Source organism: Anas acuta, chromosome 1 (genome assembly GCF_963932015.1).
Source record: "Anas acuta chromosome 1, bAnaAcu1.1, whole genome shotgun sequence".
Classification (NCBI taxonomy): Eukaryota; Metazoa; Chordata; class Aves; order Anseriformes; family Anatidae; genus Anas; species Anas acuta.
In genome coordinates this window covers 62,527,768-62,545,438 of record NC_088979.1, presented here as the reverse complement: position 1 = coordinate 62,545,438, position 17,671 = coordinate 62,527,768, and the positions used below count along the sequence as shown (strand labels likewise).

At 43.3% G+C, this 17,671-nt stretch overlaps 1 protein-coding gene across 1 annotated transcript in view; it reads left to right on the top strand.

Annotated features, from left to right (window-relative positions):
• GAS6 (growth arrest specific 6) overlaps positions 1-17,671 on the top strand; it is a 35,671-nt gene that overhangs the window by 10,787 nt on the left and 7,213 nt on the right. The window contains exons 3-10 of the mRNA XM_068679166.1: positions 2,629-2,653; positions 3,389-3,451; positions 7,618-7,740; positions 9,222-9,341; positions 11,368-11,493; positions 12,563-12,684; positions 13,353-13,471; positions 13,868-14,057. Of these exons, the coding sequence (XP_068535267.1) occupies positions 2,629-2,653; positions 3,389-3,451; positions 7,618-7,740; positions 9,222-9,341; positions 11,368-11,493; positions 12,563-12,684; positions 13,353-13,471; positions 13,868-14,057 (888 nt within the window). The remainder of the gene's footprint in view (positions 1-2,628; positions 2,654-3,388; positions 3,452-7,617; positions 7,741-9,221; positions 9,342-11,367; positions 11,494-12,562; positions 12,685-13,352; positions 13,472-13,867; positions 14,058-17,671) is intronic.

Below are 17,671 nucleotides of genomic sequence, written 5' to 3'. Positions count from 1 at the left end.
TGTAACCCTCACTGGAAGTGGGCCTGCACGCTGCAGGTCTCCAGGGGCCAGGCCCTTGAAGATCTTACAGAGGTTGGTGCTCCTGTGAGGCGCTGGCCTGAGCACCTTTGTCTTCCTCTTGTCTGTGCTGAGGTGTTACTGCTGGATGGTGTGCTTGGAGAGCTTGGTGAGCTCAGCACAGGAGGGAAAGGCCAACATTTCTCTCCCCGTCTTACAATTCCCTCCTGCATTTTGATCCTGCGACTCCTGAGTGGCTTTCTGGATGGCGAGATGCTCGGTGAGCCTGAAATATAAGGTGACTTGCTGAGAAAATGGCCAAATAGCTACAGGGAATCTTCTTGTTAGCAGGCTTCTTGCTAGCAAGCCTCAGAGCATTTTTTCTGGCATTTTTCTTGGATCCTGAAAATAGCAACGAAGACTTCTGGTGGACGAAAGATGACTTTTACCAGGGACCTGATCTGTGCAGGGCTGAGAGATCTCATCTTCCCCGACATCTGTGGGTCATTAAGACTTAATACAGCACAGAAGTCTGAAAAGGCGTTGCAGAATCGAGTGCTTGCACTGGAAATAATTCATATCTGGCCATCTTTCTGTGCAAGTTAGGCACAAGCTGAATTTTTAACCAGGCAATCTTCTGATCAGTGTTGTTTGCTTGTTTTAAAGAGGCTGCTACCTAGAGTTTAAGCAAGGTCCTTTCCCCAAGGTGGAAGATCATTCATCCTTCACTTCTGATCAGTCTTTTTGGCTGAATGGAAATACATTGTCATATTTCCAGAAGCCTGTTGTAATGAAAGTAACTGGGGAGAAAAGTGAAAAGTTGATCACAGAGGAGCGAGGAGTATCTATATAGTATTAGGTCCTGCAGATCTGGAGAAGTGTTAGTGGTCAGAAAGTAGCTTTGTGTAATTACAAGGGAATGAGGAAGATGGGGAAAGAGAGGCTAAGTTTCTGTTAGTAGCCTCCCACTGAAGTTGTTTCCCTCTGCTACCTGCCTCATAAAATGCAGCTCGTGGTGGCACAGTGGCGTGGGATTTCACTGAGCAGATGGGGAGCAATGGCAGAGGCTCTGTGGGTTCTCTTTTTGCTGACACCACAAGCTGTCATCGAATCAATGTCCTGTGAGTTTGCCTTTGGAAGGTTATTTGCACGATGAAAATAAGTATCGACCTTGGTCTTTCCTATAAGGATACAGTCTGTATACTGAATAAAGGAGAAATAATGAAAAAATATTTAAATAATGAAAAAAAAAAAAAATAGGAATGTGGTGAGTTCTAAGCTCCACACTCAGTTTGTTAACCCAAAGAGATATTACAAAGCTCAGCCCCAAAGGATGCTAAGCCTATTATCCTCTTGTTGGAATCGAAAATTAAGTTAAGCTTGGGTTACTGCTTCATCATAGAGATTTTCATGATTTCAGCTGAATATTTGCATGGTGCATTTCAGTAACTGCAGCGTATTTGCAAGAAGTGATTGATTTTTCTGGAGGATGACAGTAATGCAAAACTTTTGGTTTAGATGACCTTGTCAGCTGATTGATTTCATTAGGCTGTCCAGGTCAAATGGAATCGCAGTGTGTGCCTGTCGCTGTGGCGTGGACACGTCTGTATATGTGCATGAGCTTATCCAAACATCTGTAGTAAGAGGAGAAAAAATAGTTTCTAATCTTCTTTTGTGGAAATTGCTCTCTTGTGTGACAGACAATGACAGCATGTATACAGTTTCATAATTAGCTGAGAAATGGCTTAATTTAACCAAAAAGAGTTAAGCACTGATGCAACCCATGAGTTTTCCCTCACTGCGTGCCTCAATTACAACTTGAACAGCCCTTGAACTAGTGCCTTACACATCACAAAATCCGGTCTGAAGTGAAGTCAGAAAGTAACCTTTCTCAAGGTGAGGAGTTTTCATATTTTCTAGGAATGTGGTTTAATGATCAGCTCAAGCCAGCCTCCCACCCTTCACAGCTGCATTTTCCTGCTCTGGCCCTGTGCTGGTGGAAGCAATCCCGTGGCACTTTCATGGTACTTCGATCTCTGCCTTCCCCCTGCTTGCAACTCCTCCTCACTCCCTCCTCCTCTCCCTGAGGAGATGTAGTGGGGACCATGGCAGTGGGTGCTGTTAGAGTTGTAGGGTGCTCATTGTAAAAGCAAAGTGTACCCTTTTCTTTTACTGGTTATGGTGTCACGGAGCTGCCCGTGCTCTGCAGCAGCAGAGGGGCTCCTGAGGAGGCAGGGGGTGACTAAATCGTTCCGCACCTTCCCTCTGGTTTTTGTCCCTAGATCCCTCTTCCTCCCTGCACCTCACGGTGTGCTGGATCTCACCACACACGGTGAGCACCTTTGCCTCTGGGACAGTGGGTAAGTGGCTTCGTGCTAGCGACAGGTCAGCTGTCTGGCCATGCACTGAGGCTGAAGCTGATGCCTCTCGCCTTCCCTATGGGACAAACCATGTCTGTAACACTGTGTTTCTTCTGGATCTGAATAAAAGAAACGAGGATGTTTGTGTTTGGATCTTGTTAAACAACTGCCACGCAAGACCACCGAACTAACAGCAGCTGCTAAATATTAGTAGAATGACAATAGAAACAATTATTATTCAATAAATCATTGCTTTTTTTTCCTCCTACAGGAATACTTTTACCCGAAATACTTGGGTGAGTTGCAGCTTTTACTTTTACTTTGTGGCAGCATTGGTATGTGGTGCCTAACACTGGAGCTTTTGCTGAGGAAAGTGGTGGATGTGGGACTGCAATAAGCATCCAACTTTTAAGACAGACTCCACATTCCTGATGTGGTTTTGAGGGCTGTTTTTCACTTACGTATAGGTTTGCATCCAGAGATTTTGCATGTTAAAATGTTGGTATTGCATTTATTGTCTGTAGCTTGCAGCATTAGTAAATAATTTAGTTTTTTATCTTCTCTCCTTTTTAGTTAACTTAGCTATTAACTAATGTCCTATTTTAAAAAGTGCCTTTGCTGATCAATCCCCTGGCTTTCTCTACTGGCTGTATCATAGTCATGCCACCGTACTGCTTTCTATCTGTGTTTAATACATAGCTCTTGAAATCACTAATGCCAACAATTTTACATGTGGTTTTTAGATTCAAAAGAGATTTAACAGGTCAAATCTGAGTAGCTACTAATATGCTTTTAGAATCATCATAGCTCTGGCAAAATGATTATAATTCTACTATACATCAGAGCTGAAGTATTTTTATGAACTTAAGAAGTTTAAGGCATTTCGGAGATTATAACGTTGCATAGATTTTGCATTCACCTTCCAAAGCCTTGTTAAATGAAACATCAGCAGGCTAGCTATCGTTTTGCATGCTTTGAACAGCTGCCACGTGGTCATTATAATAACGACAATTTCATTTTCTGTTCTTCAGATTGTATTCAAAAATATGGGTCGCCGTATACAAGAAGTCCAGATTTCCTTACGTGCGTTCACAGTAAGCACTTTTATTTCGTATGTTGTAGTTAAATGTTCTCTCATTATACCTGAAGTAGTGGAACCAGCTCAGTTACAGACATTTTGGATAGTATTTTAGTACCGTTCTTCCTATTCTCTATGCCTGACACTTCATACTGATTGTTCTATGTGAGCAATAAACCAAGGCTTTTCTGCTTTTCTGCTATTGCCTTCTCTCACTCATCATTCAGTTGTTTGGTGTTTTGTGATGCAAGACATTTCTTTCCCACCAGTTTCTCAAGGTCTAAATAAACTGAGAAGCAAGAGTGACACGGATTTACCATAAGGTTGTACCGTGTGCTTGGCCTTTCATCTTCTTTTTTCTTGAATGCTAACTCTGGCTCACCCCTGTTAAGTAATCTTAAATAAAGCTTACAGTCAAGCCCAAGTTTGTGTCAGGATTTTGACAAGTTTAAGTAAGGAGATCATTTTCACTCATTGTGTGATTGTGGTTTAAGTGTTACAACATTTAAAAATCCAGATCAATCCAGAAGTCCATCTGATATCTGTGTAGAAGGGAGAGAGGTATTTGTTCATCACTGACACCGGAGATTGGAATTTCAGTAACTCTTCTAAGACCTTTCCAGTTCCCTCTTGGAGCTCAGCAGTGCTAAAGATACAAACCACATAAATATTCTGTTGCTAAAGATTCTAAATACACTCTGGGAGCAGATCAGCTAAGATGGAGAGAAAACCATGTGCATGCGTATTTATTTTCATGCTTACCCCTGTGGTTCAGTCTTTTACTGTGATCGAGTTTGATCAGTCTCATGTTCACACCAGCTCTACCAGACTCTGCCAAAGCAAGATCAGGATTTAGTCAAGATGTTTAGACAGATGTTAGAGTCCTCTGAACTGGGAACTCTTGGACCTGAAGTACCAGCAAGGTGTGCAAGCTAGCTCAAAGTGGGACGTGAGGCTGGATGCTTCCTTCTGCTCCTGTGTGTGGATCGTATAAAGTCAGGAGCTGCTGCTGAAAATGGTGGTATCAACTGGGAACACTTACTCTGACCAGCTGATTAGTGTTTCAGAAAGTCTAAAGGGCAATGATGTTTTCTGTGCGCTGAAAAAAATGAAAGCTGAATAATTGTTTTTAGGGATGCAGTCCTTTGGAAATGCAGCGGTTTGGCAATAAAACGATAATATTTTCCCCCATTAAAATACTAAAATATTTTTAAGTGGCTGAGTTTTGGCTAGCCATTGTTAACTCACAGGAGAAGGAGCCTGAAACGCGCTTGGAAGAATTACAGACTTTGTGCTTAGCTGATTCCAGCATGTCTCTTATTTTTCACAGATGCTGCCAAAAGGCTATGTAGCTCCTCGGAGTTGTGCCTGTGAGACACATTTAAGTGTTGTGTTTCTTAACATTCATCTTCTATTCTCAAAACAAGGTAGTAGAAGGCTCTTTTCATCTGGCATTACAAAGGCATTGCACAACCCAAAGGCTGGAGGGTGATAGTAGGCTAGTTTATGCTGGAAATAAGGTGCAGATTTTAACTGTGGTAGTGACCAGGCAGCTTCGTGGGGCATTTGAGGATTCTCTGTCTCACCAGATCTTTAGGTCGGGGCTGCAGGTAGGGTTCAGCTGCAGATTTGGACAGGTAGATGCAGGTGTTCCCAGCATAGGTGCCTACATGAGACATGGGTCCTGTTGTAGTCAGTGGGGAGTTCATCTGTAGTCACAGCCCTAGGGTGATGTCACTGACCAAGCCGTGTCTGCTCTAGGGAGAGCTGAATCACTTTATGGACTGTTTATTGTACCAATGAGATCTCCACTGACTGCAGTCACAATTTAGACACTTGCTACACACCTAGATACTTGCTTTACACATAGATACCTATATTTTGGTCTGCAGAACTGGGGCTTTTTCTAAAAGAGGTGTTGTGGGTCGGCTAGGAGTTAGGGATTTGGTTCTGCAAGAGTTTGGAAAATGCTACGGTATTTTTTGGAAATGAGTTTACATCTGACCTTAAAAATACAATAAGATTTTTGTTATGTTGTGAGTGTCTGCTTTTTAACAGCGAGTGTCATAGTTTTCACGACCTCGCATTTTCCAAATGAAGTTCTAATTTGCACAGTTTATGAATAGCAAAATACAAGTTCAGAATACAGAATAAGGAACTGGAAGCAGCAGTCCGTGTACTTAGGTAAAGTCTTGTTTCCATATGGACTTAAAAAATGGAACCTATGTTTCTATTCTCTGTCTTAATTTGTGAGCTATATGCTCCCAGTGGTGTGTCACCTGGGCAGTGGTGTACCTGGGGCTATTCTCTAAGGTGCTGTTGCAGGCAGCCCACGTGGCTGTGGTGTCTTCTGTGTGGCCTGAAGTCTGCCTTGGCTTTGCACAGCTCTGCAGAGCGAGAGGGGTGAGGAAGAAAAGTAATTAGGCTTTGGTTGTGGTGAGTGGATGATTATTTCTGTGGGGCTCTTCGACTTGCGTATGCATGCTTTTCCTGAAGAGTTTTCTCAGGCACTAGGGTCTAGATGAAATGCTGAGAATATGTGTTTCTTTGGCAGGATTTTAGTCATATTCCATCCCAGATCAGCCCTCTGGTTCTCTCCTCCTTGCTCTAACGTGCTGCTAACTTCAGCCTTCAGGTAATTCAGTGAGAGTACAAGGTTTAGAAACAGTGTATGTTCATGTAGTGCAGAGAAGGCCGTCCTTTGGAGTTGTATTAATGCGACATGTGCAGTGCAGCCCATAGTAAGAATCTAACTATTTTTTCCTGACAATTATAACACAAATGTCATTCAATCCTAGAGTATATTCCCTTGTCTTAGTTTTCTGTCCAACATAGCACCAGTCTTAACAGCTGTCCAAAACACAACCCACAAGTCCAAAAGGCACAATGGACACAACCTGGCCCCCAGGAGGCTCCCCCTGAGCCCCAGGAGCTCTGTGCTGTGCGGGTGAGGAGCCCTGGCACAGGCTGCCCAGAGAGGCTGTGGGGTCTCCTCCTTGGAGGCCTTCCAAAGCCTCCTGGAGATGGGCCTGGGCAGCCTGCGCTGGGTGGCCCTGCTGGGGCAGGGCTGGGGCCTGGTGGCTTCCACAGGGCCCTGTGACTGAAATCTAAGGCAGACAGTGCAATGATTTGTCATTTAAGCTGATATATTTTGGCTGAGCAGTGGACAGAGTTCTAGGCCCTGTGCAGAGGGCTGCTGTTCATTAGGTGCTCTGAATTCACCTGTCGGCTCCGCTTTTTGTAAAGTCTTCCTTTTGTCTGGGCTGAACTGGGTTTCTGCTGAGTTGTAAGGATGTGTTGCCAAGACTGTAGGATTGTAGGAGGCTTTGCTAATGACAGTAATTCTTCTTCTAAAGGCTGCTGCAGCAGCAGCTGTGACAACTCCAATGTCTCACGCACCAAAAGGACTGGTAGAAGCATTGCTTTGTAGTTGTGCCAGCCCCACTCTGGCAGAGTTGGTCAAGGCACGAGAAACATCCACGTCTTTTCATCAGAAGAAAAGCCTGGACGTCACATGTTCATGTCTTAGGACTTTCTTATCCAATGCATCCCATGTGCTGGTGTGTACAGAGAGCAAGTGACTTGGAACTGCTGCAGTGTGAGAGGGAATCCTCTGCTCCTTCCTTCACTTAGCTATTGAATTAGTGTTTAGCAATTCTTATACTGTTAACACATTGCTGTTTCTTTTTTGTTCTCATTCAGTGTAATAGAAAAGCCTAATTTGGATAGCTCAGATACAAACCTCTCTTAACAACAAATCTGTCAGCCTCGGTGAGATCCACAGTTAAATTACCAAAAATAAACAAAAAGAGAATCCATCCTTCCTTGAGTGCTTAGTTGCTGCCTGCTTTCTATTTTCTCCAGAAGTAGGAAGAGTAGAATTAACTTGATTTTAAAAGAGCTACTTCGAATTGTTCTTTCAGGATGTGCCCTTCAGGTATGGGTGTAGAAGCTCACTACCCTTTGCAATGAAATGAATTCCACTGCATGCTCCTGGCATAGCTCATTTGGCGTGTCAGCAATAAGCATTAGCTTCCAGGTTTCCCAGGTGTATTTCTGATAGTGATTTTCCATTAGTGTTTAAGGGTCTTGGTTTTTAATAAGGTCGAAACACGTTTTCATTAGTGACCTCTATGCATTGTTCTGTTTGTTTTATTTGTTTTTATTCCTTCTGTAAATCAGATTTGCCAAACCAGTGTTCTCCCGATCCTTGTTACAAAGAGGGAACTGTCAAATGTGAAGATCTCAAGGGGGACTTCTACTGTGAATGCAAACGTGGCTGGCAAGGAGAAATATGTGACAAAGGTAATACACATTCTTTTTATCTTTCAGATCTGTAACAACGATATGTTGGGTTTTGCTGTATTTTCAAGTGATCACTGATGCTGTGCTGCCCAACTCAAAAGTCATGCTACTGAACTTGCATTATACACAACTCATATTTTTGTGCTTCTGGGAATCATATAACTAAGCCTGCATACATTTTCCAGATTACTTTAATGGATTTCTTCATGGTCTTGACAAAGAAATCGGAGAGGTTATGCCCCATCTTTCTGTCCCACCCCTCCAAAGGGGGAAGCAGAAATTAAGCTTATTGGCACCTCAATTGGTGCTGTTTACCCCAGTGTAACAGATGACAAACTGCAGAGCCTGAGGGGCTGGCCCATATTCCCATTCCCCTCCAACGGGAACAGACTTTCAGCACACAGTTGGAGTCTTATGCTGCTGATGCACAAACTGGTGAAATTAGTCTGTTAAAGACTCCTCGGTAGTGGGATCTTATTCCAAGTCCACTTGTGTCCCACTGTGTATTCCCATCAACTCCAAAGAGAATATTCAGGCAGAATATTTGTGCAGGACATTCCTTCCCTCCTCTTGTTATCTTCTTTCTGTTTTTTTTTTTTTCTGCCTGCAAGTTTTCTTGTCAGGGCCACTGCTTTTGTGCCTGCCAAAATTGAGTAGTTGCCAGGAATCACATTCAGACAGTCCAGACTTGTGGCCACCAAGAGAGCAGGAGATCCACACACTGTATTTCTGATGTGAATATTGTGGAGAAGTTACAGGATCACTCACAAGCAGCTTATTTAAGCGGTTGAGGCAGTTTGTATGCTGGTAAGTTTCTATACTGATCCATCAGTGTGCAAACAGGCTTGAGAGCTCAGCAGTCAGTCAGTCTGAAGCATATCCCCTCTTTTTCTTGCAAAGTGCCATGACATTTTCTGTCCTACCAATCAGCTGACTCTGGAGTTCCGTATACAAGCAGGACACCACGAGCAGGTAGGGCACATGGAGGGTGAAATCCATGCTCTCAATTTAACAGGCTTTTGCTTCAGTGGAGCACAACTTGGAATTTTGTGTGTTCTTTCATTCTCAGTAGTAGTGAGGATATTTTTTTCATATTTAAGGCTTTCACCCCAAAGTTACTGGTCATTGTATCATCTTAAAAGTTAGTTATGATAAAATATATGTTAGTTACAGGTAGTTTGCTTCTGCAAACAAACTTCTTCACCTCCACAGCGGCTAAAGATACTCTGTGCATTCTCCAAACTGAGAGGGAGGTACTCAGTTACAGTTTGTTCTCTGCCTTTTTTATTATTATCAAACAAACTTGAGCTGATGCACTTGAAATGTTTGAATGAAATCTCTGTACATTTTGTAATCGTCACGTTGCAGATGTGACAGTGTTTCTTGTTTGCTCTGTCTCCTTCCCAGCTCTTACCCTACTCTCACTCCCCAGGTCAGATGCAGAGGTGAAAAGCTGACTGTCATACTTTCTTTTGCTGCAGATGTTGATGAATGCAAAGTGCAGCACGGGGGCTGTAACCAGATCTGTCTCAACAAGCTCGGCAGCTACCGTTGCTCGTGCTACAGTGGTTATGCCCTTAAAGACAGCAGAACATGTGAAGGTAAGCTTCCCTGGCCCTCTCAGCGTGCTTCAGATGGTGCTTGGAGGCTTGGGTCTGTACGTTGGAGAGCTGGGCTGTGCTGAGCAGGCCTCTCCTACTTCCTAGCCCCAACTGGGAAGCTTCTGGGGCTGGGATGGTACTGGGTGCTCATGACAGCACTACGTGCCTGGGTTCTTCAGTGGTCCCACCATCCTGCTCTTGTGTCTCAACACTGGTCTGATTCACCAGGGTTTGTGGCTGGGGTTGTGCTAAATTGGTGTAGCTGCTCTGTCCTTGTATCCCGACACTGAGAGGAGGAAAGGCTGCCCAGATGCAGCATTATGCATCTTTCCAGTCTCATGGTGTTGTAGTACATGAGATATTTGTTCTTATTTTATGCATTTCTTTTTTTATTTTTCTGTATCTGAATACGTGCAGCTTCAGGTAATGAATTGGGGTAGATAAAGACAGATAAATTCCCTGCCACTAAATATTAATAGCTGCAGAAAGGCACTAATGAAGGCAGGCAATTATTTTACATAGCATCCAGGAATGGAGAATAAGGATCTGAGATAACTGCCTGAAATGGTGGAATGAATTTACATAGCCAGAACTTAAGCAACTGACATTTAAAAGTGTTGAGAAACTGCGTGCTGAGACACAGACCCATTAACGATCACAGGTAGCTATTAATGTTCTTTTTTTTTTATCTCGTGAAAAACATGAGAGTCTTTGTGTATAACTCTAACAGCTATGACAACACAGTTCTCAGCAATTTGTATGCCTGACCTGAACAACCTGTTAATGCTATCAGGAGAAAAAAAAAGAGCAGGATTTTACTTCTGTGCCACTTCCACTGCTTAAAGTGATGATCATACAGATCACATGGTGTCCGCTTCTAATGCGCACAGCCACTCCGATGAGCCAAAATCACCTTTGAATTTCCCCCTCGTGCCAGCTGGCATGAACAGGTGGGCAGCAAGTGGGCTTGCAATTATAGTTGTTATTTTATGTACGTGTGTTTGTATAGTGCTGTTTATAAGAACACTGTGAACATAGCGTACAAGGTTTGTATCCGATGTGTGGCCATCAGGATGCTGGTGTTAATATCAGATACGACTAATGACACCTATGTGGCATTGCATTTTAAGGCTTTTGTACATTTTGTTAGTTTCCTGCAGTTTTTTCCTGTCATTAGGTGTGCACACGAAAACATTATGTTTGTCAGTTGATTTGTAGACTAGGTTACACAGCGTACGAGATAGGTTACTTCTCTCATACGTGGGAAAATCACCAAGTGTAACTGTAGTCTTAACATGCAATAGAAAGCAAAAGTAAATATGAAACTCTCAATATACTGTGAATGTTTTGACACCGCCAAGATTTTGCTGGGGATTAGTTAACATGTTAGGAAAACACTTTTTTTTGTTTTATGGGCCTCCAGTTCCAGTCCCTTGCCTGCCTTTGTAGTGAAACTCCACAACACCTCTTAAACAAGACTTGCTCACTGTGACAAACTGGACTGCCTCAATTCCCCTTTACCACTGCAGATCAGCAGATTTGGATCTCAGTTTTGTGAATGTGTGAAAAAACAGGGTTGTTTGCTTGTCTGAGGAAGAACAGAGATCTTGGCTTTTCCACAGACTGAGTGCTGCTTCTTCTATGTTTTATTCAAAAACATACTGCTTTTTCCTAATTTCATGGTGGCTGCTTTTTATCCCACAGTTTCAGCCCCCTGAACTGAGTGGGTTTTTTGTTTTATCATGGGGTTGCTTTGTTTTGTTTTATGGTTTTCCTCTAGGCTTGCTTTGCATTGTTTTTTTCCAATAGTGGTTGATGGCTTAGGGAAAGAAATAACAGCTGGTCTTGAAAGCCTGCAGTCATCCCTTCTAGCTAGCTGAACAGTAGAAGTAGATTCTTAAAAATACTCCTTTTTCATTTACAAAAATCGTAAAGGGATCATTTGACTCTCAGCCCACTCTGGGGTGCAAACGGTGAAGTGATTATACTCATCTGAAGTAGTGTTGTTTAATTGCTTGTTTTGCAGACATAGATGAGTGTGCAGCATCGGCAGACATCTGTGGAGAGGCTCGCTGTAAAAATCTGATAAGCTCATATGAGTGTCTTTGTGATTCAGGCTACAAGTACAATGAGCTGAGAAAGACTTGTGATGGTAAGCTCATGAAATAACAGCGTATTAACATGCATTATGTGCTCTAAAGCTATTAAAAAATGACCAGAAATGTAACTTTAGGCTTCAGTAAAAAACATTTTTCTAATCTTACTTAGTGCCTTTCAGTACTTGTGAGCAACACACTGAGTTTGCAGTGGTTTTTGATGACTTTAATCGACTATATGACCTAGAGTACTGAGATTTCTTGGATTTATGCGAAGTACAAGACCTGGTGGGAGCATCTGTACAAATTGCTGTCTCTCTTTGTAGGACAAGAAGAGTTACAGGGCAGTAGCTGTTGTTCTGTCAAAACCTGTCTTGTGGTATTACTCAGAACTAGGAGCTTAATATGCGTTGGAACCATGTACAGCTCTGCTGGCTGCACTGCCTGCAAGCTTTCTCAACTGAGTACGTGTTGAAAGCATTCCAAAACTAGCATTATGCCTTGTCGTTTGTCTAAGTTAATGCACTGACTAGAATCACACACTCACCAGCCCTACTGGGCCCTACGTGTTTATCTGTGCCTGAAATGATCTCTGGGCTGTCACAGTTTGTTTCCCTGCATTTGTTGGTGAAACAGATAAAAACGTGCTGAAGGATTAAGAAAATACTGAGTGAAAAAATCAGTTTTCACTTGTCTGTTGAGGATCCATCTGGTGAGTAGCAGTGAAGCAAGCAGCCCCTGCTAACCTGAGCTACAGGAGCAGGAGCCAGTCAGCACAGGAGTAGAAGCAGGGGCTTTCAGGGAGGAAATCTCACCTGGAAGGTAAAGCCCAGGGCTCCGAACCAGCAGACAAGGAGTTGAGTTCTGCATCCAGCAGTCCTGCTCACTTGCTGAGTGTGTTTGGGCAGCAGGAATCTGTGTGTGAAAATAGGTTTGTGCAGATGCTAATGCAACTCTTCTCTCCTGTAAAGATGTGGTACAGGGTGGGCACTGGCCATGGAACACTTGAGCACACTCAAGTGAACAATGCACAAAACATCACTAATAACTCCTTTTTTCCACAGACAATTAATGTTCAAACAAACCCAACGGCTGTTTTCTCCTTTCTTTGCTGGTTTTGTGTAGATATAAATGAATGTGAACAACAGCTCTGTGAACAGACCTGTGTCAACTCACCAGGGAGTTACACCTGTCACTGTGATGGCAGAGGGGGAGTAAAACTTTCCCAGGACATGAACACGTGTGAGGTACGTTAGTCTTCCTTCATTGCTGTAACTGCACAACAGACCTTTAGTTTACACTGCATCTGAGAATAACAGACGAAGCTCTGGACCAAAGCCATTTGAGCTGAGACCAGCAGGAAGGAGTCAGAGGGCCAAGGCCACGTGCGCTGGGGACAGTAGCTCTCCTGGAAAGATAGAAGGGTCTTGTTTGCCTGTTATGGGAGTATATTTATCCAAAGTCTCTCTTCTCAGGCTCCTCCTGTCCCCATTCCAAAAAGAGCGAGTTAAGAGCAGCACTTGCACTTTACACTTCCATGGTCCAGGCTTTTGAGGTGGATGGGCTGCAGTGGCAAAAGCTGCTTCTGCATAAGCTAACCAAGAGCGAGTTCTTAGCATATCTTGTGTTGCAGGCACTAAGCTGCAGTAGAAAACCTTATGCTGTGTCTTGTGAGCGTCATCTCCTTTTGCAGCAGGAAAGCATTCTGCCAAGGTGAATAGGAGGGAGGAGGGAAGGAAAAAGGAAATGTTCTCAGGACCAAAGCAGCACTATTTTGAGAGTATGGCCATTAAAGTGCCCTAGCCCTATATGTATAGCAATTATATGTTTGAGGAAAGACAAGGAAGCATATTGCTAGATTCTCATTCAGTTGTGTGAGGAGAGTAAGCATTCAAAAAATGTGTTTTGGTTATAGAACATAATACCATGTGTGCCTTTTGCTGTTGCAAAAAGCGTTAAGTCCTTGTACCTGGGGAGGATGTTCAGTGGGACTCCTGTCATCAGACTGCGCTTTAAAAGGAAACAACCGACAAGGTGAGGACAATTTCGAAGGACAGTCAAATGTGCTGGCCAGCTTTGATGCATGCAAGGGAGTTAAGTCATTAAAATAACAAATATTGCTGTGATCATGTTTATTTGTTTGGGTTATGGAGTGCTTTACGGGAAACATTATCCAAACCAGTAACTGGGAAAGGCAGTCTTGACCACAGAGCTCCTAAGATAATTACTGAAGCACAGTAATGTAATTTTTACTATTGATGCCATTTTGAGGCCCATTTTCACAGCTTAAGCTTTCTGAAAGTGCATTAAAAGCTAGTGTGTTCTAACAGAGCTGTAGAGCTACTAGAGTTGATGCTGTCTGTATGGAAAGTACTCTGTGGTTTTTGAACTCTGCATAACTAATTTATTTCTTGACACCTGTGCGGTCAGACTTGTGGCTGAGTTCGACTTTAGAACCTTTGATCCTGAAGGTATCCTTTTCTTTGCTGGAGGCCATCAAGACAGCACATGGGTAGTCTTGGCTTTGCGCAAGGGACGGTTAGAGCTGCAGCTGAAATACAACGGCATTGGCCGCGTGACCAGCAGCGGACCACTTATCAACCATGGCATGTGGCAGACGGTGAGTGTGGGTCACTTCCCAGAGCTTGCCTTTCAACTCTTGATCCTGCTGAACCTATAAAGCATAGGTCTTTGTGTGTCTTCATATTTTTGAGATGCTTTCCCAACCTATGCATTCAATAGTCAGAGCATCTGCTTGCACACTGGCACATTACCCATGCTGAGGTGAGAACAGGATGTTTTTCCTGAGAAGCTGAATTACACTTTATGTCCAGCAAAACTAAACAACATCACTTTGCATGATGCTACCATAAACAGACACAGCACCTCCAAGATGCAGCAGTGCTGAGCTGACTTTACGTTAGCAAGATTAAAAAGATGTCCTCTGGGTAGCGTTGGCAAGTGAAAGATCTTCTAAGGAAGTCTCCAAGGGTGGCTTGTTTTGTGCATGGGGTGTGTATTTGTTTTGTTTGTTTATTTGTTTAGTAGCAGAGCTCAGCTCTGAACCTGACAAATCTATTACGCTATGTTATATTCTTCAAATCTGTTTATAAATAAAATACTCCATTTCCCTTGTAAAGATTTTGGGGTCTATTAGAAACTGTGTCGATCTCTGCTTGCTAACAACATAATCCCAGCAGTCTCATGAGAAGGCGCACTGCGTCTTGGAGCTTGTAAGGATTCATGTTCTTGGCACTCTCTCAAATGTCTCTGGTGTTTCTGGGGTGTTACCTTTTGTGACAGGATCATAAAAAGCACCCTATAGTATGATCTACAACAGATCAGCATTATATGTGCATCCTCTCGCTTGTGCCTTCCCCCCCTCCCTTTTTCTTGTCTTATTTAATTAGATCTGTGGCCTTTAAGTTGATGTGTCTGTTGGGCAGTGGGTGGGAATCTCTTGGTTAACTTCCACAGGAGACAAATGCAGATGCTGGTAACTGTGAGTCATTTTCTGTTTAAAGTTTTTTAGCGTTAAAAATCAGAATTATACATTAAAGAAAAAAAAAAAAGCACAGTAGGAAAAAATTTGTTTCTAATGAATAAATAAAGAAGTTCCTGAGTGCATACATTGTCAGCTGCTGACATTCGGTAATATTTCCAGCAGATGAGGTGATGTTTAATTCAGTTCCTTTGCTGTCACTGAAACAATTTTAGGCTCCAAATGGAGAGCTGTAGAGATTCAGCAAAGCTGTAGATAAAACGTGTGACATGCTGTATCTTGGCAGCTAGGAATAGCTTCGAGGCAATTCTTACAAAATTAAAGATTTGTCCTGCTAATTTGAAATATGGTGATTGTAATTGCCTGCACAGGGAGGGTGGTAGTAGAAGATGAGTCACAAAAAGCTGTTATTACCAAGCTGAACCGTTTAACACAGGAGTGTAAACTTGTTAAGTGCTGGACCTCATTATGAAGTAATTACAAACTTTCCCATACTGGTTGTGGGAGAGATACCAGAAACTGTGTTTTCTTTCTTCAAGTAATAATACAAAAACGCTCGAGCACTTGGGAGTTACAGGGTAAGCAGTGTGCTTGCTTCCTGCAGGGAGAGCAGGCAGCACGATAAAAGCAATTATCATTTTTAGGCGGTGAGTACAATCGCTGGTCTCCTGCCAGCCATCGCTTCCAGGGCTCGTATCCCCACGTACCGTCAGACCTAAGAAGTTGTCTGGCTGAGTTGCTGCAGCAACTTGAAGGCAGAAGGAGCTAAAGGAGCCTTCAGGCTCCTTGCTCCATGGTTGACTCCCCTCAGAGGCTTGGGATGCTGCTTGCATTGCTGGGGTGCTGCTGGGTGCTCCTTTCTCTGCTGTCTTATCCCTTGCCTCCACCTTGCAGGTAGTTTGTCCTCTTCTGCTTAACATCCAGTGCCAGCCCTGTCTCTAAATACCATTTAATCAATAAGTCTGAACCTCAACTTTGAACCTCAAGTGTGGACTTCTGTGTACTTTTCACCCTCACCTTCTGTGAAACACAACTCAGACCTTCAGAGGTCACAGTCCAGACTCAAGTGCCATTTGGGAGCTTTACTCTGGGCGTCCCTGTGCACAGGATCAAGCCCTTAGTTCTTGTTAGACCTGGATACTGATGGTAACTTTGTAGGTATTGGGAGAAAATAGTCATTTTACAATTTCACTTCCAGGAGATAGAAAAAAAAAAAGACTATTTAAAATGAAATTACAATAAAAAACACAAGTTTTTGGTCTCTTGAGCAAAAGTTGCATTATTTTATGAAAATGTGAAGGCATTTTCAAACGTTCAGGCCAGCGTTTCTACCTGGGTATATTCTGATGTTGATCTTGCCTGATCTATTTTTAGGTGATCATTCCCAGCAGGGAAAGCACAAACAGGCAAGCCTCAGGAAAAGCTTTTAACACAGTGTTGTAAATGTAATCCAGCTGAATGAAGTGTCACATATGAGCTGAGGAGAGCAGAGAATGCACTCGCTTTCCTGTTTGTTTTGTGTTTCCCCCCCAAAAAATTATCATTTTGTCTTTTTTTTCAATGTTTAATTTAGCGCTAGCATGAAGACGATATGTTTAGCACCGATAATAACCTATGTGCACTGTCAAATGTCCAAGCTTGAGGTTAAGCAATCACAAGCAGGTTGGTAAGTTGGCTTTCACCCCGTGGCTGCCTGCAGCCCGGTCCCGTTGCCCGTTTGGGCTCTGGGTGCTGGTGGGGCACCAGCCAGTGAGCTTGGGGTGTGAGGAGCCACAGCTGAAAGTGCCAGAGGGCATCCTGAGGTAGGCAGAACACAATTTCCTCAACTGGCATTTGTTAAGGGGCGTTAATCCCGTCTCTTTGAGTTTGGCTGTGGCTGCTGGGCTGCTAATGTTCCCAGCCCTCTGGGTGGACTTTGCAGCCTGCCATCTCCCCAAAAACCCCGTCTGAGACTGGGCTGTGTGTCTCCGTTGGACACAGAGCAGTGGTGTAGATGTCACTTCAAACGAGCAGGCTTAGGGCAAGTAAATTCATGTCACAGAGGATTCAGCATGGAGCAAGACGTCAGGTGTGAACGGTGTTTTAACAGCATAAACCAGGCTGCACTGGAATCCACGGGAGAAGGAAGAAGGTTGATATTCTGTGCATTATCTTTTCAACTCTCAAATTTCCTTTATCTTCATCACCACAGACTACAATCCAAAGGGAGTGTCCAGGTATAAACCTGCTCAGCCCTGCCTGGCAGCAGACGCCAGGTCCCACGGCAGCCGAGTCCAGCTGGCTGCTTCGTGGTGTTTGTACAGCCTGGTCTTTTGCTTTCCAGCGGGGCACCTCGTCGTAGATCGCTGTTCCCATGTGACACCACAAATGCAGTGATTTTATTAAAAAATACAACTATTTTTTATATATTTTAGTGGGGATAGAATCTTCCTAGCAGTAGCTCCTAGGAGACACGGAGGTAAAAGTGACAGGGACCCGAGAGAAATTTTTCTGAGAGAAAAAAATAGTGCCTGATGGACATCTTTATTACCCTCTCAAACGTAACAACATCTTCTGTTGTTCTTTTTTCAGGGGTCAGTACTCAAAGACTAGACTTGTTGTGGCTGGAAGGCTTCTGTGTTATCCTCTGCTGAGCCAACAAAAGACATCCTCTTATCTGTCCTTCCGGCTTTTCCTTTCGCAGGCTGGCGCAATAGGAAGTTTCTCATTAATAACTTGTTACTGCATTTAAA